This window comes from Haemaphysalis longicornis, unplaced genomic scaffold (assembly GCF_048455015.1).
Source record: "Haemaphysalis longicornis isolate Haplotype H1 unplaced genomic scaffold, Haemaphysalis longicornis Haplotype H1 scaffold_3, whole genome shotgun sequence".
In the NCBI taxonomy this organism is placed as follows: domain Eukaryota; kingdom Metazoa; phylum Arthropoda; class Arachnida; order Ixodida; family Ixodidae; genus Haemaphysalis; species Haemaphysalis longicornis.
In genome coordinates, this window is record NW_027526335.1 from 186,560,210 (window position 1) to 186,585,723 (window position 25,514).

The 25,514-nt window shown below is 46.9% G+C and overlaps 1 protein-coding gene across 3 annotated transcripts in view; it reads left to right on the top strand.

The window, feature by feature from the left end:
* LOC144175879 (luciferin 4-monooxygenase-like) overlaps window positions 1-25,514 on the top strand; it is a 102,788-nt gene that overhangs the window by 43,384 nt on the left and 33,890 nt on the right. For 2 of the 3 annotated variants that reach the window (XM_077704927.1, XM_077704926.1), the window contains exons 2-6: window positions 127-235; window positions 1,225-1,353; window positions 1,826-2,027; window positions 6,831-6,922; window positions 10,852-11,063. In XM_077704927.1, the coding sequence (XP_077561053.1) occupies window positions 140-235; window positions 1,225-1,353; window positions 1,826-2,027; window positions 6,831-6,922; window positions 10,852-11,063 (731 nt within the window). In that variant the 5' untranslated portion in view covers window positions 127-139. Of the gene's footprint in view, window positions 1-126; window positions 236-1,224; window positions 1,354-1,825; window positions 2,028-6,830; window positions 6,923-10,851; window positions 11,064-25,514 lie in introns of those variants that run through there. The other variant, XM_077704928.1, reaches the window with a different exon arrangement.

The window sequence follows — 25,514 nt, forward strand, 5'->3', positions numbered from 1 at the left end:
ATGGTGATAGGAACAGCACTCGCCATGCCTTCCCGAACGTTGGAATAAGATCATTCTCACGTATATCTTCAATATGTCATATAAACTAAAACTATGATGTCCTGGCTTTTTCTTGATATCCCAAAGACCACGAAGACAAATGTGGGAATTAAGCAAAACTACCCCCACCGGCCCAAACGGAACGGAAGAAAGCCACAACGGAATGAAATCAAGCACAATGCCCTTTGGGGAAGCGGTGAGGTCTTGCCATGATTGGTTATCTGTATTTTTTATCGTGTTGAGGAACGAATTTCTTAGTAAGGGTTTTGAAGTGTGGGCGTAAAAAAAAAACCTAAAGCCTTCACACAACTCCATAAATTTCGGAAACATGGCATTTACGCCTAAACCAAGTTTTCCCAATGTTTAGTTGCCTCAGAACTCTATGTGTCACATGTGCGGTATGATTGTATTGTGGAACCTTTGCACCTTAGCTTAACAAAAAATTATGCTTTAACTCCCTAGACCCACGTCACTTCGGTTATTTCGTTCAGACATCACCGTATATAGCCGGAGGCAGTGCGGGTTAGGCTTCAAATATCATCATGCGCTCAAGAAGTTGCGGGTAAATGACCACTGTCATTGAGCCGCCAAGGGACTGTCATTTAGTTGCCACTGTCAAGGGATGAGATGCTGAAACTCCACCCGATGATAGCTTTAATTGACCGTAATCGCAATGATGGTAGGCTGCACAAAAAAGGCAATGCCATTTATTTTAAAACAACGAGTACACAGCGGGCTGCATGCTTTTAAAACTCAGGACAGGTCTTCTCTAACTTTTTGCAATTGCAGCCCATTCAACTATGCATGAACTACAGCTGCTGCCTTACGGTGGCTTCAAAGTGAAAAAAGTATGGGTAACGCCTCCTCTCCGCAAATATTATCTTCGAGTCGAAGCTTACTCAAACCAAAGTGCGCGAATGACAGTGTAGACGAAGTTTTGGAATATTAGCACGCTCCAACAGAGATAAGTAGCATAGGTGACTGCAATTTAAGCAATCCTAGAGAGTAGTAAACAAATGTTTACTATGAGATGTCATTCTGAAATGGAATAAGGTTAACTGAGGAACATATGCGGCATGTTCTTTAAGGAAAATATTTATTGCTTAATTCCGGCTCATTTTTGTTAGCAAGCTTACATTTTCCCATTGAAATGGGTCATTCACTTGTTTTTGTTTTATGACGTAGGTAACCTTGAAGACGCCCATACGTGAGAACGTAGTGCATTCTCCATACACATATTGTCCCATTCCTAATGTTTCCGTGTACGTGGGAGTTAAGGAGGCACTTCAAACGCTGGAGCAGCACGTCGTCATGGTAAGAGAGCATAATTAGTTTATTCTGGGCAGACATTTTTACTGTTAGTTGTCCGATAGCTTCCGCAGACAAAAATAGTCTAAAGAGTGTTATTTCTTCAGAAGCTTCATACTTACCAAACGTTTTACTGGTAGCATACAGCTCCAAAAGTTCTGTTCGCCCCATTTCTAAATACAGTAAACTTCGAGGTGTTGCGATGGTATGATTACTGAAAAGTGGTAATATTTACATACAGCAGTGAGTGTTTTACTTTCTACACTTTGCACTTGACTGTCTAGTTTATACGCGCTTAAGAGTGTGTTTAAAAAAGGGCCATGTCTCCTTATTCAACATTAGGAACTGTTAGATATGTATGTAATCAATTACGCGATACTCCAACCATAACAAAGCTCGCCATAACAGAAATGCTATAGTTTTGGTATTTTTGCTATTTTACCGTACGTTCTACGATCCTATCTACTGCCTCTCGCAGGTGGACGCCACTACAAGTATAACTGCAACGGATTTATTGGCAAAACTCGAGTCGTACGCAGCCGGATTTCAGTTGAATGGTGTTAAGCAAGGCGACCGTGTTTGCTGCCACTTCGCAAACAGCATTGAGTCTTTCTCGGCTTTGTTTGGAGTCATATTTGCTGGAGGCGTGGCTGTTCTGGCTGACGATGAACTTACTCAACGTAAGTTGCTTCTTATTTTATTGTTTAATCATTGCCATTGTCCAGATAAAATCATTCGTGCCGTGTCAGTGATAATGAGAAAAGGATGATGACAGAGAGGAAATAAGCCGAAACGTAAGGTTTGTTTCCTTGCCTTTTGTAATTTTATACTGCCATAGATATACCAAAATGGTTCTGGAAGTTTTTAGTTTAAATGATGGACAAAAGAGCTGCTAGTAGAAGCAGAACCTCCTCGAAGTTTTTTGCTGGTTTTGATTTCCAGGATTCTTAAATTTCACATCAAAGTCTACAATAACTTATGCCAGAGTTCTTGTGTGGATAACATGTCTTTCATATTTTTAAATATTCTAAGCTTTACTGCTTAAATAAAATCCTCCAATTATAAATTTTTGTATAAAAACATCGGCGCAGAATATAAACAGAAAAGGGTCGTGCAATCAGATTTCAAAAATTGTAAATCAGAATACCCTGATCAGAATACTTTCAGAAGGGTCTTGCATATCCGCACGGATGAATTGAATGTGCCATTTTTTATAAAGATTTGGTAAGGAGCGTAGACCAAACTTGTTTTGTTTGTGTGGTCAAAGAATACAGCATGGGGTTATCATTTCGCATCAAAAAAGGGCACTTCCCTACTCCATGCTGCCCAAAACAATCAACTGGTCCTCCAAAACGACGTTACTACCCCTACGAGAATCGGAAATAGCGTTGCCCGCGACACTATACCGGACCTCACCTTCTCAAAAAACTGCCCCAACACCACCTGGCTCTGCCTAAGCGAAACACTTGGCAGTGATCACCATATAATATCGACGAGCATACCCTTCGAAAGAAAACCGCGCAGAAAAGGCACTGCCCATCTTACCAACTGGCCAGCCTTTCGAAAGGACGACTCAGACCTCCCACCCATCGGCGAAAACCTGGAAGATTGGACCCAAGCCCTTGAGCAACGGGTCGGGAAACACACCCAACTCATTGCCCTCACGGAAGACATACCTGCGGTAGACCCCCACCTTATGCATATTTGGGATGCTCAGCGGAGCCTCACAAAGCGGTGGAAACGCCAAAAACACAATCGAACCCTAAAAAAGCGCATTGTCATTTTGACCCAGAAAGCCCAGACATATGCAGCCCAACTCCAAACCCAGAACTGGCACGATTTTTGTAACCAACTGCAAGGAACCCAACACACTAAGAAAACGTGGCACTTACTGCGATATCTCCTGGACAATAGCTCGACTCACAAACAAACGAATCACCGGATACAACAACTCATACGAAATAGTGCCCTCCCCCCAAGAGACGTCCTGCAATCCATAAAGCTACACCTTTTCGGAGATCCTGCAACTTACCCCTCCACACCGGACATTCAATACACCGGACCAACTAACGAAGCCCTTGTCACTCCCTTCACCCTGGCCGAACTCCGAGCCATCCTGGCCCGGCTAACCAGCAACACCACACCGGGTAAGGACCGCATCACTTATCGCACCATCCGCAACCTAAGCGAAGATACCCTCCAAGTTCTCCTTGACTACTACAATCATTACTGGCAACAGGGCACCTATCCAGAACAGTGGCGGCATTCCGACATCACGCTAATCCCGAAACCTAACAAGCCTCTATCACCCACCACCCTCCGACCTATCTCCCTGACATCATGCCTCGGAAAAATCTACGAACATTTAGCACATCAACGCCTAACTACCCACCTAGAAGAAAAACACCTGTACCCCCTAACAAATTTCGGCTTTCGCCAGCACCTCTCTACGCAGGACATCCTTATACAAATCAAAGAGCAAATACTAGACCACCTCAGCCGTGACGCTCCAAAGGCCCTACTCACATTAGATGTTAAGGGCGGCTTTGATAACGTAACACACCAAGCCATTCTCGAAAACCTCAACCATACCGAATGCGGCCACCGAATCTTTTACTTCGTCAAGGCGTTCCTGGGAAACCGCACAGCCACGTTGCGACTCGGATCCATACAATCCCCAACTTTCGAAACACCGGCCAAAGGCACCCCGCAAGGGTCCGTTATTTCACCCCTTTTAACATCGCACTCCTCCAATTACCAACCAAACTAGACAATATCCCCGGCATTCGTCATGCCCTATACGCGGACGATTTAACCATCTGGACGACACATGGCTCGAGCGGAGAACAAGAAGACGCACTCCAGCAAGCCATCGACACCACCATTGCTTATCTCCAACCCAGGGGCCTCACAGCAGAACCTAACAAATCGGCCCTGTTGATTCTACGTTCCCACACAAGAGGCCGACCCCCTCCCACTACCCCAGATCCCCAAGTGGTCATTCAAGGATCCCCCATCCCACAAGTTACCACGCTCCGCGTGCTCGGCGTACCTTTCCACTACGATGGCTCCGGAGCGGCCCTTCTACCACAACTCCAAAAAACAGTGACACAGCTAACACACCTCATCCGAAGAATACGAGGCTCTAAATACGGACTTAAAGAACAATATACCTGCAAGCTAATCTAAGCGCTGATAGTCAGCCGCATCACCTATTGCACCCCATTTGTCAACCTGAAACCGCAGGAAATCAACAAACTGGACACCCTCATCACAAAAGCCTACAAAGCAGCCCTCGGCCTCCCAACCTACACATCTAACGATCATCTCCTCAAACTCGGCCTGCATAATACCTTAAGTGAACTGTTGGAAGCACAGCGCGCATCACACCTCCAGAGACTCATATTGACACCAGCAGGAAGAAAAGTTCTCCAGGACATCGGACGCACTACCCCTTCTTCACAGCAAGCACCGCAACGTATTCCTCTCACCATCCGTCAACGCCTCAAGGTCCATCCTGTTCCAAAACACATGCATCCTACCTACAACCGGGGACGCCGAGAGGCCAGGGTGAGGCTCCTTGAAAAACGACCCAGCTCAGACCCTCACACACGGTACACAGACATTGCTTGATCTACAGACCACAAACACACAACCCTTGTAGTCCTCGACTCAACTGGTAAATTAGCAACTGCAGCCTCCTATCGGAACCTACCTGTAGCAACGGCCGAAGCACTAGCCATCGCTCACGCCACCACTACCCACCAACAAAAACCCTACTTGACCATCATATCGGATTCCCAACAAGCCTGCCGCCTATACCAAGCCGGCCTCGCACCCCCTCAAGCCATCCAGATCCTACAACACCTCCCCGAAGACATTGACATCTCTATCATCTGGACACCAGGCCACACCGGCCTTGCAGGGAATGAGGCGGCCCACGCCGTAGCCCGCGACCTCCTCAACCGGGCACTCCCAACAGCAAGGCCAGGAAGAACCGGACAAGCCCCACCTGTCCCACAGGCACTGACCCCACTCGACCTCACAAACAGCTCCATTCTCTCTCATTACACAAACACAAGAAGGATATACCCACCTCCTCATCACACTCTTTCCAACCATCAAGCGTATATCTACCGAGGACTGCAAACCGAGACATACTACAACCACACCATCCTGTCCCACATCTCCCCATCTCTGTTCCCCTACAATTGCCCACAGTGTGACATCCCACTCTCAACTTACCACCTAGTATACTCCTGTCCCCACCACCCTCACCCCATCCCATCCCCATCCCCTGAGCAGTGGGAGTCTGCGCTGACCAGCTCGGCGCCGGAGCGTCAACTCGCGCTGGTGCAACGAGCCACGGATGCAGCGCCGGCCCGCGGCCTCCTGGACGAAGGAGGCTGACCACACTACTTTCCCTACCCCTTGAGCTCAGTAAAGAACGTTTTTCACCCCCACCAAACAGGGAAGTTGGCCCAAAAAATTCAGGTAGCGAGAACCAGTGCAAAGTCGAAAAACTACCTTGTTTAATCGAACTAGTAAGCTCTAGTTTCCTCAGCCCCCATTAGTTCGCATATGTAGTTGCGGAAAGCGCGGATTCGTAACTAGAAATAACAGAGACGCTACTATTAAAGTGAATTGTGTGGTTGAATATTACGTCCAGGTTTTATTCATAACACACAAACCGTTTATGTTGCGCTCAAAGTACTCTTGACTTTTGCATACGGCCAGATGTTTTTATGAATTAGAATATGTCGCACCGTATTTATGGTCATGTTCGTTTTCGTTCCGGTAAGGGAAGTAGGAATGAAAAGTATACCGCAGCTGTAAAACACGTCGAAATAAATATTAGGACACAGTGAGAGAACGACCTCGCGTAGGGGTACTTTAACCACCCCTTGATGATCTCTCTCGCTTTTTGTTAGAAGGTATAGGGCCGTATTCTGAGTTTCTCGTCCACTCCAGTTGCTCCCTCTACTTGGCTGATGGGAGGATTCCGCAATGCTTGGGCATAAAGAAACCGCTTCCAAGGGCCGCCTCCACTGGAGGCCCGAGTGGAGTATTGACTCAGAACACCGGAGATACTTGGAATATTTCTTGGTGTTAAGACATTTTGGTGGGCTTCCCGGCAGAATTTAGAATTTTGGGATTTTACCCGCCGAAGTTACTCTTGGGCTTAAGCGCCATTACGCCAGACTCCTGATTTATCTTCACCACCTGGACGTCTTTAAGGTGCGCCGAAATCTTGACACACGGGCTACTTCGCTTTTCACCTCCATCTGCAAACAGCCAGCGTGGCCGGGATGGAACCCCTGCAAACAGTAGAGCAAATCTCTTGTCAAAGCATGTTTTAAGTGCTTATAGCTTTATCCGGATTCCCTTATTCATTTTTCGTACTGTTTGTCGCTCTCCAGCATACCGTTTGAGAGTAATTGCTGGGTTAGTAATGCGGCTGTCTAATTTCTTCCCCATTATAGGCGAAGTTGTTGAGTGCGCGAAGAGTGGATGTTCCGAGTACATTGTCACAGACTGGAAGAATGCCAGTAAATTTGTCGACTACAAATTTCAGGTAAGCTACTGGAAGTTCCAATAACTAGTTGCAGTCAACCGCCATCATCAACAACACTATTTCACCGAAGTTGAAACAGAGGCAGTTCCCGTATGCTGCAATGCACGTAAATTAATTAATCTACTGAAATGGGGTGCTATTGGTACTACGTGTGGTTGAGAGAATAGACAGGGGCGTAGATCAAACACATAAAAGTGTCATCTTAGTTCAAAGGAATAGACGTGCCTATGAAGGAAAACGCGTGTATGCATTAAGCGATCTGGGTGACAGATTGTGCTAGGAAAACAATGAGAAGCCAGCAAGAGCTGTTTTTTAGTAGGGAACAATGAGGGAATTATTGTAAGCAAGCAAGAAAGAGGAAGTGATTTTTCTGTTGCTAGGCAGCACCCAAGCACAGCGCACTGGGGGCACCGCCATAGTTCACCAGCCTGTGAGAAGGATGAATTGCGGTGTTTTGCATAGTTCCTGCTCCGGAGACAGTGAAAAGCAGGTGTTGCAAGTACCCGTGTACAGTGGAAAGCTTCACTGGTGATCCGTGAGTACCTGGTGCGGGGCCGTTGGTCAAGGACGTTAGTACGCATCGGCCGCTGAGCTGGGGGTCGGGAGGGGGCCCGTCCGTCGCCACCAAATAGGGTACTTCCTGTCTCCGACGGTTGGGGCCTAGTAATCGGACCCTTTGGGTGAGCGGTAACCCGTGGCAGGGACCGCATATTTGGCAATTGGCACTGCCTGATGCCCTCGCTGAGCAATCAGTCTTGGAAGAGAGTCAGACAAAAGGATTGGAGCAAAATTGCTCCCCCCATTCCCACTCTTCTTCCCATAACCCATCCCGATGTCCAAGTTCCCGTTCCCAGCAACCCATCCTACCCGGCTTTTTCCTAGGGGGGACAAGGGGGGTTCCCCCGGGCTCGTCTCCCTGGCGGTGGGTCGCAAAAAAGCTTTTCCCGTTAATTTCTCTCCACCTTCGGGTGAACAAAATTCTCTTTGCCGGTTGGCCCTTTTTTTGTACTGTTGCAATTGGGTATAACCGGTTATACTAAGGTGGTGCCGGGGAGCTATTGAAAGCTCCATTTACTCGATGTCGTGGCCACCCATGGCCAACATAACATGCTGTCCTGCCGCAATCGTCAGCGTTGACCGGGACTGCCACTCTTCTCCGGTCATCCGCGGGGCTAAATGTCACGTAATGGTTAAGAAGTTAACAATTCAAGACAGCGCCTCGTTCACCCGCCTTTGTGGTGGCAAATTTTTGTAGCCCAAATGAGAAGAAAGAGCGACGTCTTCGTTCTATGCAATCCCGTATAGCGAGACCTCACTTTTAATGATATTGAAAACACCTCAACAGCATCACCTGTTGGAGTCTAAAGACGGTAGACGATGATGAACGTTTCGATACTGATGATGACCCTTGGCGGTGTTCCTGAGCTAGATTTTTGCTCTCGCGCTCTAGTTTATTATTCTCTCGCAGTCCTGCTCATTTTAGACAATTAGTTCATTTTCTCTCGGTGTTGCGGTCTACTTCAGGAGTGTATTTAGACTGTGTGAGGACACGTGGTTGCCTTGTACTCTTCCTGGTCATGTTACAACGTATAACACGTACTGTAATTTGCCACAGTGCACTGTATGAATGCAACGCCCAAGTAACCATAATTTGTATGACTAAACAGATCAGGATATGATCAGGGTTGGACTCATGCTGCCTTATAACTTTGTGCATACAGAAAGGCTCACATAAAAAAAAATCTTGAGAAAGGGCGCATCATGTGCCCGAAATGGAGAGAAAATGCCAAGCTAGCCTTACTTATGGAAATTCTAGCCTAATTTCGCGGGTGCAAAGTGTATGACAAGAAGGGCTGTAAACATGGATAACAAACTTCGAAATAAATTACGGCGCCACTCATTGTCATTTAGTAAGGACGGTCACAGTGGCTTTGTCGTCGGTGACCAGCTTATCTAGACTTATTGGCATATTCTCCACAGCAGACAGATTCTTTCATAACGCCGCATCGGTACACGTACGCCGCTTAGTGGTCGGTTGGGCCGGATCTATGTGGCATCACCAGCCAAATGTTGCCAACACGAAGTATGTCGACCACTGCCTTTTAGGTCTCGACACATCCGCATAGAAGTCACCGTTAACGACCCAGTGGTCGTTAACGGTGTCTGGGTCGTTTATACATAACACACGTTCTAATGACCATCCGGGGACACTTACACACTTAGAAATGTTCTCCATGATAAGCCATTATAGCGTACTGAAGGCCTAATACACATTGATTCCTCCCCGCGTTCTCGAAGGCCTTCGTTATTTTGCCGATTGACGCAATTTTCTTCGCGATCCGTGTCCGCTTTACGCTTTCGAACGACTTTAATCTGTCCAGTACTGGTAGCGGCACTGCTCGTTCCGGCTGCCATATATCGGCAGAGTTGATGACAAGGGTCTGTTTCACTGCCTGTATGATCACTCACTTAGCCCCGTTTTTTTAATCGCTTACACTGTCTGTAGTGTATTCGCGTGCACAGTCATCTTTCGGTACTGCCGAGTGCAAGAGTGGGCTATAGAAGCGCCGCGCACATTAAAGAAATATGGGGCGTCGAAATATTGTGTGTGAGGATAGCAAAATTTTCCCGTACCTTAGTGCAAAAAAATCTGCGCTGCAAAAAATAGAGATAACCGCTTGGTTGGTGTTCCAAAATGAACCATTCAGCATTGTCACTGCAGACGAATATTTCGATATCTCAATTATTTTACTTAGTTGGACTGCACCAGTCAAGTAAGCAACCAAACGCTATACGTAAATCGTTTTTAAGAGAAACATCCTACGCCTTGTCAGAACCCATGCAATTGTGTCACTTTTAAATAAATTTTGTGTTTGATTCGAAACGTGAAAATGGGGCGTGGTTGTCGTTTATAAAAATAATTTCGCACTGGAAGGAGTGCAGCGGAAGCCAGTGCATTTTATTTAAAATCGCTCTGGCGTACTCATTCAACAAATGATGTTTTCCCACACGTTCGACTCTAAAGCGTAGCGCCTAGCTGTATTACCCCAAGTTTTCTTTCACAGTAACATATTATAATAAAGGCAGCCATGATCAGTATTGAAACTTTCAACCGACAAAAAGGAAATAACAGGTGTCTACATTTAAAAGTGCTCTTGTATGAGCAGTGCTTTTCGACAGTCACCTTCCTATTAACTATGTATACGCTAATGGAATGCACCCTACCACACTGCGGCAATACTGAAAATGTGTTCCTTATCGCAGTAATCCACACAGTTTATTTATGCAGCCGTAATGATAATTTCGCTTTCACGTGGTTGTCCTGGCACATAATTGTGGTCATGTCCTCAGTTCGAATTTTTCGGCACGTTCTTCACGTGCCGTGTCTCCATAGCCTTTCGCAAGTGCCATGTGATTCACTTTCTACATTTTTCTTAAACAGGGTAGACTGTGTTCTGAATTTAAAAGGGGGCAATAAAGTACACCCAATTTCAATGAAAATTATTCTCTGCTCTGTGGCGACTTTTGTTAATATGGTTTTCCTGTTCGCTGTGGCTTGAGAAATATCTATACAGAAAACATCGTTTTCGGCCTGTATAAAGCAGGTAGAGGATGTAAAAGGTAGATCATCAAACATTGAAGCTGTTGCGAATACACAAAGTCCTGTTGCAGCAACTTGACTTTTATTTGTAGAATGAGAACAGGCAATTGCTCGCGGAAACCTCCAAGGCTGTGCCGTAAATCAGAACAGTGTATTCATAACAAGAGGGTACTTCAAAACATCGAGGATTGAGAGGGCCCTGGTGTGCAGTCCTTTGCAAGAAATTTGAAAAGTTGTTTGGAGGCAAATGTTCTGCGTAATTTTTAAGCAAAGATATACCTGCGGTACCTGTGACCCGACTATCAACATGATTGCTTTTCTTCTTTAGGTTAAAAAATGCTTTGTGGTTGGTGGCGATGTTCCTGGATTTGTCTCCACATCGGAATTCGGAAATCTGAATCGAAATGCGTTTGTGAACCTGAGCACCCCAGACCCAAAGGAAAGGATGGCTGCCATCTCCTTCTCTTCCGGCAGCACAGGGAGCCCAAAGGCGATTGTGACGACGCACTACACCCTTGTTTCAAGTATATTTGTGCCCAGGTAACAGAGAGAAAAAATATCCCCATTACAGTGAATATAAAGACCTACCCCGGATTCCGTCTCGTTACAAGGTGCACTAAGTATTTTGTATAGTTGAATTTGTATTCGAGGCCCTCGGCTGTCTTAGGCATGCTGCCGATAGTAGAAACGCATTTCTTATATTTGTGGAAAACTGTGTGAAGGAGCGGAAGATGTTTTGGAAGCGGAGAGTATGCATGCAGTCGGGCTATGCCCATGGTACAACAACAACAAGAAGGAAGGAGAGAAAGAGAGAAAGAGAGAGAGAGAGAGAAAGGGGTCGTATTAACAAGGGAGCTCTCAAGGTTGCACCACGACGGGGCAACGTACCCGGCATGGGCTGCAAGTTTAGACAGTCCGGAAGACTAGACAATCGCGGTTTCAAAAGGAAGGGAAAAGTATACAATAAGGTATTCAGTGGGTGGGGAGACTGGTTCGCGCGGATCCATACAGACATGAACGAAGGTTGTATCAGAGTCCTTCAATGCCTTTCTGATCATGAGACTTCGCCGTCACGCTATGGGACAGCTTCGTACGCTACCGCACCGCGGCGCTGGTGTTGATCGGACGGCAGCCCGGGGCGTGGTCAGAGCGCGTTTGGCAGGGAACGGACCACAGAGTAAGATAAAACCGACGCTCGCCGCCTTATCAGCAGTGGGCTTTCGCTTTACGTGTCGTGGCCGCTCAAATGGACTTGTCATTTTGTGAGTGGCAAAAAAATTTGGTGCGAACGGGCATGCTGCAACTGCGTTCCTGCCTGCCGGTCTGGCTACAGAGCAGCGGCGGCCGCCCGATGCCCTCCGATCTGCGGTGGCGCCCCTCGCGGTATAGTTTGTCCCCGTACGAAACTTGGCCGGGAGTTTCATGACCAGAGAAGCATTGAAGAACTCTGGTTGTATTTTCGCTGTGCCCTCCGCGGATGGAAAGAATAGATACAGTGCACAAAAGAGCATTGTACAGTGAGCTAGCTACCGAACAGGAAATAGGTAGGGTCCATAGATCACAAAGGGTTAAATGTTTCTAAGTGGTGGGGGGAACGCGGCCTCCTTCCAAAGGACAAATCGCATTGTTGAGCCGCATTAGGCTAATGAAGCTGCTGTATTTGTAGAGTTTCTGCGAATTCTGATGGGAAACTCACGGTTAGGATTAATGAACAATGTGATAAAAATGATGAGGTCGCCAATTTTAATCGAGGGATAAGCACGTTTGTTTTCAGTAACTTTCATCAATACCAAGCGTCGCTGACCCAAACTTGTAAATGAGATCAGATTCCCGAACCTCGCGGTCATGGTGGGTTTTGAAAGCGGATTCTAAGATCGTTGCTTTAAGATGTTCAAATGCATGCCCGGGACTGTTCACATGTCTTGACAGGGGCAAATAAGGGCAGCTTTTTGCATGAGAGCGGTGATTATGGAACAGTATTCGGAAGGGCGTTTCAGTTTTGCCGATGTATTGTTGCCTACAAACAGTGCACGCTAGAAGGTATACGACCTTAGCGGAGTCACAGTTAAAGTAACCTTTTATATTTACGTAGTAGTCTGAAGCCGTGCTGGTGGCACGCTGTGTAGCGGTCATGAGTGAGCATACTTTGCGTCGAGGTGCATTACAGGGCATGCAACCAGTAGTTTCCGGTCGGTTGATACGAGAGTTAGTAAGAAAGTCGCCTAAATTCCTAATACGCCGGTAGACAACGCGTGGTGGTTCGGGGAATATGCTTTTTAAACATTTACTTTGAGTTAGGATATTGTGATGTTTTCTTGCTACGGTTGACACTCTTGGAGCGGAGTGGGTTAAAACTGAGTGGGTTAAAAGTAAGTTTGTTTGCGGGTTAACGCTCGGGGCTTTTTTCTTAAAGATTTCGTTACGGTCTAATTGATTCGCTCGCACAATAGCGTCGTCGATAACTTGTTCCGGGTACCCGCCGCGGTGGCTCAGTGGCTAAGGCGTTGCGCTGCTGATCACGAGGTCGCGGGTTCGATTCCCGGCCGCGGCGGCGGCTTTTCTGATGGAGGCGAAAAGCAAAAACGCCCGTGTGTACGAGATTTCGGCGCACGATAAAGATCCCCAGGTGGTCAAAATTAATCCGGAGCCCTCCACTACGGCGCGCCTCATCGCCTGCGTTGCGTCGGCGCGTTAAACCCTACAATCAATCAATCAACTTGTTCCGGGTATTTTTTATGCAGGAGGGTGGTATGAAGTTCTCGACAGTTTGAGCCAAAGTCGGCGTGGTTTGTGCAAAGCGGCCGACATTGCAATACAGTATGGTATTTCTGAAATAGAGTTACGGATACTGACGAGTGTGAATTGACTGGGCGGAAAAACAACACGACGGCACGACCAGTCGAACTACTGCTCGAAGGTTGTGACCATGATTGGCCTAACTCTGCGCACCGTATGCGCAGTGCCGGATTAGGAAACTTTGGGTCCCGAAGCTACTGCGTCCTTTTGCCCTGATGATGATGATGATAATGATGATGATGATACCGCTTTAATATGCGAAAATTTTCGAAGCCCATGTTATGCTCTCTGATCAGTGATAAATCATACATAATTTTACGCTTTCCCGAAACTAATTTCTTGGCTTGATGTCTAGTATTATATGACGGATTTTATCAGGCGTAAAAGTTAGTATGGTTTGATGGCCGGTCGGTCACAGATTCACAATTAATCGAAGCGCCGTGTCGGTCTGCGCACGCCATGGTACAAATGAGTATTTTCCCAAAAGAAGCATACTTTTTTAAGCCTGTAAGGTTTTAGTTTTATTGTAAAGTTCTCCCCCTGCATATATGGGAAGGCTGAAAGTCCACGCAGGCAGGTGTCACTCACACACATCTGCCACAGTTAGCCGCCACGGCTTACGGGCCAGAATCCTGTAGTTAACCGCGCGGACGAGAAAGCACGCAGCGGTTAGGACACGCGCCGCCTTTGAAGGAGGTTGGGGGGAGGGGGCGGCTCATACGTGTCGCGCAAGTGCAACTTTCCTATCGCAGCACGATTAGCACAAATGCGATAAGATGAAAAATGTCGCTTTTAAAGGAGCCATGAAGAGAAAACACAAGTTTGGTTCATTGCCTGGTTGGAATCATACTGACACCACTTTTAACGTTAACTTCGCTCAAATAAGCTACATAATTAGGAAAAAAGGGAATGGCCATGCGACCCACTAGCTCATTTCCCGCAACAGAACCTATGATGTCGTTCGAGCCAGTTCTGCGATTGGCGGAGGCCAGCGAAAGTAAACGCAAATTAGGCAGAGCTTACAAGCTTGCCGAATGAGCTATTTGCGCTTAAATTTAGGGCACATTCTTTTTAAAGCCGTAAGAATGGTGGTAAGTGTAAGTTACGAAAGCACATGTAAACATAGAAGTACCGCTTCGTACTGCTGTTGTTGGTACTGCGCGCACTATGCTTGACTGCGGGGCTTTGGGGTTGTCTCAGACGACACTGGCCAATTGATTGACGCGACGGTGTCTTACGTGAACATATTTGTCGAGCGAGCACTATGTTTCACGAAACCATTTTCTCCCAGAACGAAAAAAAAAGGCAGAAAACGACACGCCACGGTATGGTGGCGCCATCTGGCTTCAGTAACGTAAACAAACGCGCGAGTACCTCATCACCAGCGCCAACGTACAGGGTGGAGACACCCTTTGAACGGTCCCGAGCCGCTGCAGTTGGGTCAACGTGCACAACGCGTTGTTCTCGTTTCCCACGAAACCCAGCAACGCGAAACAGATAAGATGATTCAAACTTCGCCAGTTAACCCCGTTGCTGCGATAATTTTAGCGCGGTTCTGATACAATGACTTGTTTCGGCAGCGAGCGAGTGGACCAAAATGGCGGCGCCAGCGCATACGTGTCTCCACCCTGTACGGCGGATGCGTGAATCAAGGGACCCTAGGCTGCAGAGCGCTCGGGTCCTGTGATGTCATTTGGGACCACGAAAACGCACGATTGAGAGGGAAAATCAAAATTTTTACCTAAATTGATTAATTTCTCAGTGAATAAAGCATCGTTTGCATTCGGACAAGCGCTGGGGGCACTATAAAACACAAAATCTTTCGAATAACACAAACTTGCATTTTGTCTTCATGACTCCTTTAAAGACGATAGTCTTTCTTGGGCTCCTTAAACCCAGAAATTTTGGTCTGTCTGTATGTCTGTCTGTCCATCTGTCTGTGTGTGACTCGATTCAGCCACCCGGCCAAAGTAAAACAATGCCTGCGCAATAGTCTTATGTAGTCACAGCTAAATCTACCCGTCCAAGTCCGGTGTAATGTTCATACTTGTCAACATTGTTGAAGAAGAACAAGACACTACGCAAATATAAGACAACAAATTAGTGCAGAGGTAATATTTGCAGTGTTCCTTTATAAAAAATCATACATGCTTGACTTTTGCGAAATTATATACTTCATCAACTGCAGAAAAAAATTCACCCCGCCGTCGCCTGCTGTCGCCCGCGCCACTATAGCTTCTGGCGCCATTTTAAGAAATCAACCGGCAGCAGTTACGAAAGGTTCCACTAGGTGGGTTCCACGTTCTGCTTGCAACGCACGTAGAGTAGGGAAACGCGGTTCTATAAACGATGAAGTAGGGTGCCTCGATTCACGTGCGTCTTCGCCGTACGTCAGCTTTGGCATCGAGACACCCGGTTTGGAGCAGTGGAACGCGGGAAATTTACAATGATTTAAGCAAACCTTTGGCGTCTTTACCTTGAGAGGAGCGCGACGCAAGAGGAACATGAGAGGTGAGCGGTAAAGCGAAGGGAGGCATTTACTTGGCAAAAGTCGATAAAGACTATCGTCTTTTGACGACATTTGCAACGAAAGGAGCAGATACGCGGCGAATTTTTTGGGCTGGGGAGCGGTCCGCTCCGTGCGTGGGTTTGCGCATGGCCATCGAACATGCTCAGCGGCGGTGAACTCCGGTTCCTCAGCTGTGGTGGTCTTGCTAGTCGGCAAGCCGTTACACATTAGCGGGTGCCCTTTGGGTTGGAGAGCGACAGGTGAGCACGAGAGATGGCATCAGACACCAGTTTAATAAGGATAGAATGTCTGTGCTCACCCCCGCGCTGCTTCTCCCATCGGTGCCGCACAACAGTTCTAGCAGTCAGTAGTTCGTTGTCGATCGGTCGGGTCATTGCTCGGTCGTAACTGGAAGTGGGAACACTCTGAAGCTTCCCGTCTAGATTCGGGGTCTACGATGGAGGCGAGTATGGGTGGCCCTCTGGCTTTCGAGTCCTCAGCACGTCTTCCGAGTCCACTGTTTTTTCCGGGCTCCCTCGGGGGTTCTTCTCCTGCTGCCGTCGCGCCTAAGCGGGACTAGATCTGTGGGCCGCCCTTTTGTCCGCGTCGTCCGCCGGCTCATTCCAAAGCGAAAAGCGCCCACGGGGACAATACCGTCCCCGAGTCGCGGCGGAGGTGCGTTTTCAAGGCGGCATCGAAAGGGCCACACGCAGGATGAGTTTTTAAGTGGACACAGCTTTCGTCATTCCGAAAGGAAACATACCTTGTTGTTGGTTTGTTTGGCGTCCACGCCTGAGTTCTTCACACCGCCTAGGCCTGCTGATTCCCCAGCTCGAATCGGGCTGAGCCGGCGGCCTCTGCGTCGACACGGAGTGGCGCCTAGAGAATTGCGCTACGAATGGAGTCGCGTGGACATGCAGCTTCCGCAACGCTGGTTGGTCAGACAGCCTGCAGAGGCTACAGCACAGAGGCGCGGGCTGAAGCCGAACGACCGCGCGAGTGGCCTACACAACCTTTGAACATTTAAATGATCATATATACACTGACCATTCAGCGAGAAATATCGAGTCGATATCAATTACGCTTATGCGATTCAACTAATCCACTAGCTTTATTGAACGGGTCGTCATCGCAATGAACGTCCTTGTCAAAGGCTATACACTATACACTGACATTTCCGGCAGAAACTGTGCTTGAGCCCGTAGGGCAGTGCTTAGGGTGTCAATAATTACATATAACGGCCCTCAGGCTTAAACAATTTACAATGTTCTTCAGACATTATTTCATTATTCGCATGCCTGACCCTTTCTTATACCGAAACGTGCGCGCGCCGAAACGTCCGCGTACTTAGATGTCCGTGTACCAAAAAGACTACCGAAACGACCTGTGACGAAAAAGACCGGACCCCAGCTCGAGGCGTTTTTTATGTGGCTTCTTAGGCCTGATCAAGCTGTGTACCCACGACCTTTAGTCCAAGGCGTCTTCTCATAAACGTCGGGACAACAAGGAAGAAGAGTACGAATTACTAAATTAAATTGAAATGGACTCGAAGGTTGTCTACCTTAACGTGAGGGGCCCCCACTCTTTCCCACTTGTCACGAGTTACTCAGCTTCGGTGTGAAGGTGAGGTTGAAGCTCCGACCTTCAATTTTCAATGCGGGCAGCGAGCACACTCAAGATATTTTTTTATATGATCGAGCGGGGCCCCTCACAATTGGGGGCCCGAGGCTGCAGCCCCCGTAGCCCCCCCCCCCCCTCCCCCTTCTAATCCTGCCCTAAGTACGCGCCCTGTCGCGCAGAGCCTTTCTTTCTGGACCCACAGCGTGCCCAACGAATGCTTTACGCGATAAGTAGTGGCAGTTTTGAAATTGTAGTACTCTAGATTCCGTATCAACGCAAAATGATGAGAAACTTTTCTTTTAATGGTGTTGTGTACAGGTGACGAATAAAGCGTTCGCATATCTCGAGCTGCGTTTCCCCACTGTACTGCCTACTTATCCTGCTATCGACCAGCAGTGTACCCGAGTCCAGGATTCCTGCCCAAGCGCCCCTAGTTCTCAAAGCTGCCACCACGTGCCGTCGTCGAATGGAATTTTGCCTACACTTCTAGGCACTGTACCTACACGGCTGTTTTCCCTCATTCTTCTCGGGGCGGTCGCGGCGTTCGACCGGTTTGACTGTCAAGTGCGACGGCGCGGTCAACTCCTTCTCCTCAAGTTAATTGTTCGTCTGTGAGCGGGGAGTCACTTCAATAGAGTTCCCCCGCGACTATTGTGGGATGGCAAGCGGATGCCTCAGAATAGTTGAAGCTTGAGCCGGTTGGTGCAAAAGTTGGGACGAAGCGAAGACGAGACACTCGTCTTCGCTTCGTCCCGTTCATTGCGCTGCCGTCTACTCTGAAAGCGGATGCCCTCTGCGTTAGGATTTTGGTGGAGCTTGGAAAGGTTGTCCGCTGCGAAGTAATTCACGGCAACTACTAGATATACGGCTTATGTCTATCTACGACGCTATTTTCCTGTTTATCGCACATTTCATACCACCGAAAAAAAAAAAGCATTGGATAATAATTACTTATTTCGGACAGCTACAACTGTGGAACGATATTTTTGAGTAAAAAAATGCTACGGCAGCAGCCGCCGTTTCTTTCTTCCGAAATTTGGTATTCTTGAATGGCTTTTGAGAAAATTCAAATTGCAGGGACGCATCTAATTACGTGAGCAGAAAGCATGAAATTTCAAAACGCGTTCAAAACAGTACCTGCGAGCGATGTTCCCAGTGCGTCATCTTAGCTACTTCAATGAAGTTCTCGAATTGATTCATTTTATGACATCGTGAAGTATCAATAATTAGTTTCAGAATTCCTCTGTCACTGCTCATTATTACCTTTCCGCACGATGCGAACTCACGGACACACCACTAAAGATAAAGATTTGTAACTAGTGCTTCAACTAAGGACTTAACTTCCATATGAGTAATATTCTACATATATTTATTTGTTTATTTATAACTATCTCTCAATTTCCTCGATAAGGCATTGAGTAAGGTAAGCTAAAAAAGACACAAGTACAAGTTTTAACATGTGTGACAAGTAATGCGTGAACGGGGTATATAAAAATGAACGCTAAACATAAGAAACGCATAAAACAAACCTACACATAAATGAGGATCTCACCTCATGGCAGAACAAAAATTGCAATTCACTGCACGGATATCGCGTCTGATGAATATTAAATTTTACTGCATTTCCTGCAAACGATGTCGATCGCATGAAGACTCCTAACCTTAGGTGGCTTCATTAATTTATGTTGTCGGTCGCCCTCCAAGCCCGTGGTATTCGCGAGAATTATTCGTTTTAAAAGTATTCACATATACTGTTTTCTTTTCCGTTTTTCTTGTTTTTCTAGAAATAAGAATTCCCGTTGCCAACGCGCCATTTACCACAGCAGAACGCCTTTGAGGCGATATAAGATTAACAAGGACACTGCGCTAACATGAGTGCTCACTGTATATGAACTCCGAAACGTATTGTAGAAAAATTCTGAATTTAAATCACCCCGAATATGTGTACTCCAGTTACAAGGCCGCATACAATCCGCGAATTGGAGTGAATTGGTAAGCATTCATGTTGGATACACATAAAGAAGTGCGGGGGTCACGAGCAATAGCGTTAGGTCAAAAGGGGGAAATCCCCGCTTCACGTTTTATGAGGCGCACCGCAGTGGATTCCTCCGGATTAATTTTGAACACCTGGGGATCTTTAAAGTGCGCCGAAATCCCGGACACACGGTCGTTCTTGCTTTTCGCCTCCACCAGAAAAGCGGCCGCCGCAGCAGGGAATCGAACCCCCGTCCTTGTGCTTAGCAGCGCAACGCCTACGCCCCGCTTTACCCACACCCTCTCTTTTCGGAACCGGCTTCCGAAACAATGACAGCGAGCCGCCTCATGACAAATACATTTTTTAGGCGAAGCTCATTTGAATACATAGTGTTTTTTTGTATTTTGCATGTATGCAAACAAAAAGTTACGTATCTGAAGAGTAAGGCGTTCTTTATCGTGGGGCGTTCGAAAAAAAATGTCCTGGTGTAGGCATTGTCAGTACGCGGTCACCACCAATGTCACTCGCCGTTCTTGACCTCAAGCTTATGCGTCTCAACACTCGATCCGCACCATCAGTAGACTAGTTAATATGATGCACCGTCTGTTTGTTCGCTAGAGTCAAAATAAAAGTGCGTGGATAAATGTATATGTCTTCCTTGAGGATGCCCATCGTCAACTTTCAACAGAAATTAAATTTGTTTACACCTTTCCGGTAAATTTGGCGCCACCTGCGTGTCACGTACCAAGACAAGCTTCGCTGGTAATCCACATTCACCTGGAATGTCTCGTGATTTTTCTTTTCGATTATTCCTCACAAAATTGGGAGCTATCAATCTACATTTAATCTACTATAACACTTACATGTTCCAGCGTGACCAATTCGACACTTAATGTTGCTGCGGACATACATTCTTACGCAGTAATATTACCACTCCACGCACATCGGATAATCTCAAAAAAAAAAAAAACTGCGCGCAAATTAACGGGGACAAGAACACACGAAGACAGCAGAGAACCCCGTTAATTTCCGCGCAGTTTTTTTTTTAGATGCATTATTACGAACTCGCCCAAATCTCAACCCTTTTACATCGGATAACTTGGAAACCCGCTCAAAACATTTTAAAAGTGTAGCTTTTCTGTGTGGACTCAACACGCAAACCCTTCTGTCCGTCTGGGGTGCAGGATGTGCCAGACTTTCCTGCATGCGAAAATTGTAAGAATAAAAGGCCCTGAACCTTGGTGTTTTAATACAAGAGCACTCATATCGGCCTTCCCAGGGAAATCGAGAAAACGGCCGCAACAGCACTCAATTGTCGTCGTCATGATTCCACAGCTCAGACGACAAGGACAGAAAGAAAAACGCAAGACAGGCGCTATGTACGACCGGCGCATGTGATTCGCATGCGACTGATCCGCCAAAACCCGTCCTAACAATCAGTCGTAACGATCAGTCGCATGCGAATCGCATGCGCCGGTCGTTCATGTGTCTAGCGCTTTAAACAAGTCCTCGCCAAAAACGAGCATCTGCAGTATCGGCGAGCTTCCAAAAAAAAGTGAAAGGTATGACATCATGAAAAGTATGTCGTATATGTGGGCTTTTGTTTCCGTTCCATGGATGTATTATATATACATGGTGGTTTCGTCAATAAACTTTCAGCGCCTGTTTGGTGTCCTTTCTTTTATCTTTTTACTGGCCTAAAATAACGTAAAATTACGAGCAACAACAGTTGTAATAAACACGTTCGATTTGCGTGCTTGCAACTCCCATGTTAACAACGGGCGCGGATTTTGCTGCCTCAAACGCTCGCTCGAATTCGTTTTCGTACCGAAACGACCTGTACCGAACCGCCCTGAACCGAAATGTCCTGTACCTAAACGTCCGTGTACCGAAAAGACCGTACCGAAACGCCCTGTACCGAAAAGACCAGGACCTCCGAAATGTCCGTGCACCGAAATGTCCGTCCACCGAAATGTCTGCGCCGAAATGTCCTACACTGAAATGTCCGGATCCCCATTTGACTAAAATGCCACCTTTGAGCTGACACACAACATTTTTCAAAACCATTTGATTGAAATGCCGTTTGAGACAAAAGAGCACGACTATCGACCTTTAAAAATCTCCAAGGCCTTTGAAACGCGAAAGCTTGTACTCTCGCACCGAGTTTGTTCGTGCCGATTTACAATTATTTGCGAGTAAAACTTTGTTATTAAAAGAGCTCGCTCATAATCACTTTTCTTTTGTTTTTGTTTACTATCACTTGGTCGACTACTAGAAAGTAGCTTAGACACCCAACACCGGTGGTATGAAAAAAGAAAAAAAAACTGCCTATGTTGTGCAAGTTTTGTGAGCCGCGGGATGACGTGCCTTCGAATATCTCTAAAAGTTCGTATGCACACGTGCTTGTGGGGTCGCAAATGATCGTCATTCAGCGGAATCAATGGGAAATTGGTTAGGCCCATTACCAATTGGTTCCTCTGTAGGACCCACACAACATGCAGTGAAGGTAAACTTTTGGCTGCGACCTGTCTGGTTGGGAGGCTACAAATAAAAAGCTATAATTACACTGCAAACAATGGTACAATAAATGGAGAAGCCGACGTTTCACAACCAGCTTTCTTTCTCAGGGGTGACTGGGGTCAGCCTGCTGCCGCGTCCGATAGCCTTTCAACGCGTTAGGTATCTCACAAAGCCCCTCTCTGTCTAGCGCAGGCCATGCGTATACACAAATGTGAGAGTCCAAAGGTAGCGATTAAGGTATTGTGACGTTGTGCCACCAAGTTTTCCTTCTTGACGATGGCCGTCCCGACGAAGTCAATTCTGTGGCCGGGTGCATGGCAGTACTATAGCTATACATGCACCATGAGCTGACATAATCTCTTTACTGCACAACAAAGAGCCACCGAAGAAGCCCCCGAGGACACAATGACCAGTCTCATTCGCCCCAGTGTCGCCCATCTCAAGGAACAGGCTTGCTCCCTGCACCCTTCCGCGCCTCGCCGTCATACCTGCCTTAGTCATACCGATGGCGCCCTTTTCCAGGAATCGCTCCTTTTTCGCCCCGTTGGCCTCCACGGCTTCAAGCCGGATATAATAACACTTCCGACATTGTTGGATGCAGACGTCTACTCGCCTGCTCCCATTATAATAGGAAGGAACTTTTAATCGGCTGGTGTGGTGAGAGCTGCAACAGTTGTCTATAAGCTTTCGGCGCCGACTTTGCACAGTGGAAAAGCACAAATGGCACCCCCGACATAGGAGGCTGGTTCTCCAGCAACAACCCCCCCCCCCCCCCCTCCCTGGTCAATCCCCTTAGCAACGCCACTGTAAGTGCGATAGCTGATTATTTTTGAGTAGAACCAGAGTCCTTCAATACACCGAATGCAACGACGACGGGGTGATAGAGAATATCAGGAAAGGCGAATGCACACGTGATTTAATTAAAAGGCACTTTGGTTTCTTTCCTTTTTATTTCTTTCGTGACGGTTGAGGGGCTCATTAAACGCGGAAAGTTTGGTCTCTCTCTTGGTCTATTTGTCAGCCTGTCTTTCTGTTCTTTGATTCAGCCGCCCGGCCAAAGTTAATGCAGAGGAGAGTTCTAAACAATTAAGTCCCCTGGCAATGTCAATACTTGTGATTATTGTTGAGCCGAAACAAAACATTAAGCATATTTGAAATAAAACACCAATACATAACAGATATTTGCATTGTTCCTTAGAAAAATTCCAAATGAGTAGTCCTTGATAAGTTAATTATCTGTACGTATGCTGCAGAAAACATTATTACAAAGCATTTCGAACTTCTGATAAAACAAACACTGCAAACCCGCCGCAGCCCCTGCTAACAACGAAGCCGGGACGGAAGCGTGCGGCGATAAAAAGAGAGAGAGAGAGAGAGAGAGAGAGAGAGAGAGAGAGAGAGAGAGAGAGAGAGAGAGAGAGAGAGAGAGAGAGAGAGAGAGAAATTTATTGCATGGAAAGAAAACAGAGAGGTCGGCCTGATCGTATAGTCCTGACCTGCTACTTCGTGTGGGGGTGGGCAAGGGGGAAAGAGCATAGATGGAGAGGGTGACAGGTATGACGAATATAATAGGTGCCTTCCGTAATGCATTTCTAAAAACGCCTTATTAAGCACTTGCGTTATCAAAAAAAAAAAGAAAACCAACGCATACAAATGCGGAATGCCGAGAAATTGCCCTACATCATTTAGCGGTCTAAAAAGGCACAGGTTCCTTTTCCCGCGCAGTGGCCCTCATTTCCGCAGCCTTTGTCGTAGGGGATCCGCAAAGTGTGAAAATAAAATAGTTACTCTCACTGATTTTTGAAAAAAAAAAGCGATAATAAGTCGTCAAAACACGACCGAGGAAATACGGTGATACTGTCACTGATTTGTTATATAAAATACTTAATAAGTCGCTACAAAAAGAATAATGAACAATTAGGTTTTATAAATGCTACAAATATCCCAGCTAATATTCAACAAATAAACAGAAGTTTTTTTTTTGGCAAGGCCGCATAACCAACTGCTGGCCTAAAATAACGCAGAACTGCGAACAAGAACATCTGTAATAATTAGGTACGAATTGCGTGCTCGCAACCACCACGTAAACAACGCGCGCAGCCTACAGCGCATGCCGGAATTCGCCTTTGTACCGAAACACCCGTGTCCCGAAAGGTCCGCGTCCCGAAACGCCCGTGTCCCGAAAGGTCTGTGCGCCGGAAAGACCGTACCGAAACGCACTGTACCGAAACGTCCTGCACCGAAAAGACCGGAGCCGAGCGGGGCTGCCGGCGGCCCGCCGCCGGCAGCCGACCGCGGAGGCTATGGGGGCTGTAGAGGATGCCGGCCACTACGAGAGAGGGCACCACACGTTCCCACTCTCTAACCTGGCATCAGACTCCAGACAAAAAGTGCCCAGTAACATTTTTCTGTGAACCAATCACGTGGAATTTCATGGCGTCTTGAAGTTAACATACTGTAGTACTCAAATCCGGGAGAGCAATTGGATATCTGATCTTGCAGCGACACAGTGCTCGATTTCGGAGAGCCAAGTGGTCCATTTTTCAAAGACTGCCCATAGACGCCATTGACAAAAAGTTATATGCCCAGGTAACACGCATCGTTCGAGTTACATGATTGAAAATATACAGTAATAGAGAGTGAAAGCTGTTCTGCATACAACCGGGAGAGCAATTAGCTCACTGGTTTGGGTGAGGAGCTATTGATTTTTCATTTTTCGCTCCCTTCAGTTACGGAGCGTCGCGCCGCCACACGCCGACAGAAGGCGCTGCTCTCCGCGGAGGCGCTTGGGCAGGAATCCTGGGTTCGATGGAGTACGTTATCCTTTAATGTCGTTTGGCAGTGTGCGTTTGCCTAAAAAAGTAAACAAAACTCCGTGATTATAGAGGTTAGGTTGGATGAAAACGGGATTGCTAAATGCCATCTTTTATGACCTAACATTGTACGTTATTTTAATTTGATTACAAAGAACCAGAAATGACTGTAATGTTATATTTTAAAGGATAAAGTTTCTTCTAACATTTACGGGGGTTAAGTGCTGTGGCTCCTGTCGCAGCTTCACGTGAGATAAATAGATTTTGAGTCCATCTTCTTGCCGCCCAAGAAGTGCACCGAAAAGCCCCAGAGTTGGTCGTTGGTACAAATTCTTTGGGGTTAATCAACGGAGTCCATCGATTTCCAACTCGGTGTCCGCTGGGAAGCGATGCAGCAAAAAATATTTCGCAATCTCACTGCATTTTCGCCACGCAGTGCCGTGCAGATGGGTGCTGTCGGCGACTTTTTCTCGCTTTCTGTGGTTCTTCCCTAACCCACCACCGCACACTGCTGGCCAAGCGACGATTTGCGCTTTAAACGGAATGGCAGCATAGGCTAAAACAGTTGAAATTTTGGCAAACACTAAGCACGCGGTGACAAACGCTCCTGTACTAGGCAACGAGCATAACCCACCAAGCGCGCTGGAAACGCTGGTATGCCAAAAGCGGAAGGCGTGCGGGCCGCCGAAATGCCTAGTTTGCGAGTATTTTCTCCTTTTCCGGCTGTTTATGGAAAATGGGGTATTTTCCTTTCTAGA